General features: G+C 33.5%; 1 protein-coding gene across 1 annotated transcript; it reads left to right on the top strand.

The window, feature by feature from the left end:
* The first annotated feature begins 583 nt into the window (after nucleotides 1-583).
* LOC113229361 (putative nuclease HARBI1) lies at nucleotides 584-2,252 on the top strand. The gene is made up of 3 exons (XM_026462920.1): nucleotides 584-794; nucleotides 981-1,141; nucleotides 1,412-2,252. Exons 1-3 carry the CDS (start codon nucleotides 584-586, stop codon nucleotides 1,913-1,915), a joined length of 876 nt encoding a protein of 291 aa, XP_026318705.1. The 3' UTR covers nucleotides 1,916-2,252.
* Nucleotides 2,253-5,607: the final 3,355 nt, after the last annotated feature.

The following is a 5,607-nucleotide window of genomic DNA, read 5'->3' as shown; positions in this document are numbered from 1 at the left end:
GGTTAGAAACTAGAGAAAGCTATTTTCTTACTAAAACTTGGATATTTACAGAGTTTTAATTTCCTCAGACTTTGTAGGTATAGCCTAGAGAAATCGTTTTAAGAATTCCAATGTAATCGGTTTGTTTACTTCTCATGAAAAAACGATTGACACTAACTATAAGTATGTAAATTATAAAAAATATTAAGGAGGTGTATATTATCTTACCTGTTCACTTCTTCCAGTGGTATTAAAAAAACTTGAAATATCTCTAATTGTTGTCGGTTTTCTTATAGGTATAAGTTTTTGCGATTCCTTTTCGTGACAAGACAGTAGATGCTTCCTTAAACCCGAACTGCCTTACAAATAAACGTAGAATAAAATGTTATACCTAGCATAAACTAAGAATAAGCAAAATGTCTACTAATAAATTCGGAATAACTTATACTAGGCATAACGTTGGGGTAACGGTTCTAACAACACTTAAGCCGACCCTTACCCTAGTATAAGTTCGGTATGTCCTCTAAATCTCATGCCTGGTGTGCTAAAGTTGGTTTCTCAAAGGTTTTACTTTTAAACAAAAATTGCTATAATTATTCTTACAATGATGTCCATAAGGTCAATTGAGGAAGTGGAACAAATTAATAATATAATAAATCAAATAGATGGCACGAGAAAAGTAAAAACATTTAAAAAGAGAGAAAATCCGTTTTCTTTATACAGTGATGAAGAGTTTCGTATAAAATATCGTTTTTCTAAAGACGGCGTTAGGTTTTTAAATGAATTGTTTGGGAGCTCTTTGACTATGAGCAAACGTGGGGGTGGTTTATCTTCTTCTCTCCAAATATTAATAGCTTTGAGATATTGGGGTCGTAACTAGGTGTGTACCTTGCTACTTACTTATTTCACCTTACAATTTAATATTTATACATACATATTAATTTTGTAGACCAACTACATATTTTTTCTACTCCACTTTCAGATACAAGATGATGCTGCAGATATTCATGGGCTGACCCAACAGAGTGTTACAACTGTATGCCGTCGAGTAGCAAGGGCAATATTAGATAAACGATTTAACTATATTAAAATGCCCAATAACTTAAATGAGCAGCTAATAATGATGCAAGAATTTGAAACTTTAGCTGGATTTAAAAATGTGGTTGGTGCTATAGACTGCACTCACATTCAGGGTTTCCCTAGTGCGGGGCTATGTTGAGTGTGTGCGTTATTGAGTGTGTGCGTTATTACATTAGAGTGCCCAAAGTACAGGGCCCTAGTGGTCAGTTTTACATACATCGTCAAGGGTATAGTTCCTTGAATGTTCAAGTAGGTTCCTTTTGACAAATAAAATATCTACCTACCTAGGTACATTCATTCTTTCTAAGTAACATATACGTAGAGATCTTTTAAAATGATAACTTTATTGCAGGTGGTTTGCAGTGCCAGTTTAAAGATCATGAACGTTGTTGCTCATTGGCGTGGTAGCACACACGACTCCCGTATTTTAAACGAAAGCCTTTTGAAAGAATCTTTCGAAAATGGACAGTATCATGGCAGATTACTGGGAGACTCTGGCTATGCCTGCACACCTTATTTGTTTACTCCTTTACTAAATCCGACAACGCGTAAAGAAGAATTGTACAATTATGCCCACATAAGAACTCGCAATAGTATAGAAAGATGTTTTCGCGTATGGAAAAATCGATTCAGATGTTTACTGACCGAGTTCAGAACAAATTTGGAAAACACCAAGATGTATATAGTGGCTTTGGCACTGTTGCATAATATAGCTATTGAGCTTAACGAACATTTTGCTGATAACGAACATGTTACTGAAAATGAACATCTGTCTCAACCACCTATTGCACCCTTACAACAGAACACATTACGTGGATCTGCAGTAAGAGCCATAATTATTGAAGAAAATTTCTAAGGTACAATAAAACAATTTCAAATACAAACTGTAATTAACTTTATTTTAGTGAATCTAAATGTTTTTGAAGAATTTCATTTTGAAGTTTTAAATTAGCCATGACCTGGTTGTGTACTTCGGCCATATTCTTCATTCTAAGCTCATGTTCTTTTTGCATCCTCTCATTTTCAATTGTTCGGAAGCTATGCATGTCTTCAAAAGAGGCGTCTGCAAAATTGAAAGAATGTGTTTCTTTTGTTGAAGATTAATAATGGTCATTTATAAAATTATCATATAATAAATAACAGAACATTTCTAATAAACACATACCCGTCTTTTCTTTGCAGATTGCTTTGGCGTTGTGTTTGGCCATTTTTTAGTTTTAATATCTGCACCCTCAGTGATATTTGTTTTAAGTTACTTTACCAAATGATAATATTAAAATTTATACTACATATTGTTTTTGCATTTATGAATAATTCTTTGTCCTGACACCATGCGGAAATAGCATTAAGAACTCCTTGTATAAGTGTTAATAATAATATGGTGTATTGTACCTACCAGTTCATCTGCATAACCCTGGGTGTCGATGTCCAGCTCTATGTCCACTAAATTATTTTCAATAGGTATGACCTGAAATAGCAACAGTGCCAGTAGCATTAATGCTTCAGCTACCCAAGTTATCAAATACTTATTTATCAATCACTGAAAATTACCTTTGCATTTGTATTCTCCATTTCTTCAATAATGATTTGTCTAGCAAAATCCTGAAAAAGTTAAACAATATTATGCTTCAGCTTCTTGGAGTCAGACTCAGTGTATGCGATAAAGAATACAAAATTTATTTGGAGAACTTTGAACTTATTTATTGTAAGATTTGGAAAATTTCTATATGCGCATACTGCCCTCGCTATTGGCGGAGACATGCAGAATAATGTATTTATTTATTTGATGTATAAAGTGTACCTTATCACCATCGCAGTCAAATTTATTAAAATTTACTTCAAACTCTTGAGGTACCATTGCTGCAACTTCTAAAATATCTTTTGAAGGTGATGGTGGTTTTGGCCCTCCTCCAATTTTCGCAGACTCACGCCGATACTGCGACAACTCTTTTTTTTAATTTAATTTCAGGCATTTCCATTGGTTTTTTAATTGATTTATATCTCTTTTAAGAGTATTTGCTACATTAAACCTAAATAACAACAAATCATTATTAATTTTCTAGGTTACAAGTCGTAAAAATACCACGTTACAATACCACCTACTTCTCTGTTATTTCTACCCAAGCTTTTAGTTTGTCTTCATTAGTGTTGGTGCTTAAATTTTTATTTTCTATTATAGGTAGATATGGGCGTATAACATCTCTCAGCAATTGCTAAAACAAACAAAACATGTTAATTAAAATAGGTAGGTACTAGCGATGGGCGTTGTGCTGCGCCGTAGTCGAAGTAGATAGTCGTCAAAAATAGATAGTTTTCTCAACGTTAAAAACGCATAACGGCTTCGTTAGGTTATTTGAAAAAGACAACGACACAAGATTAGTAGGCACTGTTCAGTATAGATAAAATATAAGGTTTATGCTCATAAACATACTTTTTCTTCTTTCTCCCAGTTTACACAGCGTTCCCTTTTCACCTTATCACACATATTCACATTCAATTAATTAACGCAAATTAAAATACAAACTCACGAAAAATTAAAAATGCTTTCGGATTCAGCCACAGACTCAGAAAAAGATACTATTTGTAACGTCAAAGTGACAGATAATCAGCAACTATGGTCAATATTTTTATTTTTTCTATTTTTTATGTATGAATCGCGACGTTACCGTGTTGTGCATATGTCATAACTAAGGAATAGATAAAACGATGTTATTCCAAGTTTATTTGTAAGAAAGTATTCACTCCTTATTCTTCGGATATTCTAGGCGTAACTATTCTCGGTATAACCTTAGAATGAAGACTAATTAGTTTTATTTTATTTGTAAGGCTGTAAGTGTTTCTGTTTTTCATTTTTATTTCAACTTTTTTCTTTTTAGAAATTGGGCACAACTTGCAGAGAGCCATTTCAGATTCAGGAATTATTTCGAAATACTTATCAAATTTGCTTTTAGAGCACCTAGATGCAACACAACTCTCACTACCCTGACTAGAATCTTCGTCCCTCATGTCAAAAATAATTACTTGTCCGACTCGTAACGAAGCTTAGTTGCAAATAAACAAACTTCATATAAAATTTTCTATTTATAGGCACATGCCGAAAAATTGGTAAAGAAAAGTTCGGCACCTTGGATAAAAATAATGATTCATTTGAAGATTAAAAACAGAAGACATTTTTTTGCAAGTTGTTGTACCTACGTAACAATTCAAGGCACTTTACCAAAATGTACATAAATCATTACGTGTACTGTATGCCTCTTTTGATTGAAAATATACACAAGTACAGTAAACAGTAGGTAGTAAACCTTTTACATGGAATTCTGTAGAAATTGGTATTCAATCAATGAAATAATTTGTTTATGTACAAAAGTTATTAAATAAAGTAAGTAGGTAGTAGTAATATCGCATAAAACACGTAGTTTTGTTTTGTGTTATGAACTGTATACTTAATATTTATACAGTTCAATATCAATAATACAGTTTATAAAGTTCAAATATAAGAGCACTATAATAATATTTATGATTATTATAACTACAGTAAATTATAATAATATAACCCATCGATCCTTCGCGATGACTAAACCAAGATGTTTGACTACAATCCGAGCGCCTCTGACTTAATTTTACTCTTTGGAATTTCGGCGTCTTTTTACAAAAACGCGGTCGCTTTGAGCGATGTCAAAGGTGCCGCGCGCGACACGTGCCGTACCGTCTTATAAGCGCGGCGCGGAGGGCGGGTCTTTGTCGGCAAATTAACAAATATTTAGCGCTCTTTCGCATAAAAGAGATAAAGCATCATTTTGACTGCAAACACTGTTTACTATATGTACTCGATTACACTTTCAATTTTATGACAATATTGGTAGGTTATAATTTTAGGCATACCTACAATTCGTAAGGACATAACACTCGTTTGACGTAATTGAGAGACCGTAAGACTCTCGCAGACTCGGTCTTGTTCTTGCACAAATCTTGCAGGGTCACTCTTGGTCTTGGTCTTGGTCTTGATTCAATTAAGTGGTCTTGTCTCGGTCTTGCAAAACTGCAAGACATAGACCAAGACTACTTTTGGGCAACACTAGATGGTACCACGAATCTGAAGGACCAAGTTCAGTCTGCTGAACAAATGGGAAAAAGAATCGCTAGTTCAGTCAACTGAACAAATAAGAAAAAATCTTATTAATTCGGTCAACTGAACTAGTGGGAATAGTGGCTTGATTTCACAAATTTCACATATCATGAACGAGTTTAACTAACTTTTTTGTCGCAAACCCATTTAAATAATACTAAAATCGATTTAAGATTTAAATTGATTTAAGTGTTCCTAGAAAATTGGATCTTGAGCAATGACACCTAATTGATGTAGTAAAATGTTGTGTTTGCATAGATCCACTTTTAACATTGTTTAATAATATCAACCGAGTACATGGAACTACTGGAAATAAACGGGTATATGACGTGGGTATACCATTTATGGGAAACTTCATGTAGATAGGTAATAGGAGTTAAAGTATGAAATTGCCGATTTGTACTGAAAATCTAAATTGTTTA

Source organism: Hyposmocoma kahamanoa, unplaced genomic scaffold (assembly GCF_003589595.1).
Source record: "Hyposmocoma kahamanoa isolate Upper Pololo Valley unplaced genomic scaffold, ASM358959v1 100104, whole genome shotgun sequence".
NCBI lineage: Eukaryota > Metazoa > Arthropoda > Insecta > Lepidoptera > Cosmopterigidae > Hyposmocoma > Hyposmocoma kahamanoa.
This window is presented reverse-complemented; position numbering and strand designations above follow the sequence as displayed.

Bases quoted from the DNA above. Each gene is read 5' to 3' on its own strand.
- LOC113229361 (XM_026462920.1), top strand. From the start codon at position 584: ATGATGTCCATAAGGTCAATTGAGGAAGTGGAACAAATTAATAATATA. The intron at 795-980 runs GTGGGGGTGGTT...ATGATGCTGCAG, and splicing joins CTCTTTGACTATGAGCAAAC to ATATTCATGGGCTGACCCAA. The intron at 1,142-1,411 runs GTTGGTGCTATA...ACTTTATTGCAG, and splicing joins TAGCTGGATTTAAAAATGTG to GTGGTTTGCAGTGCCAGTTT.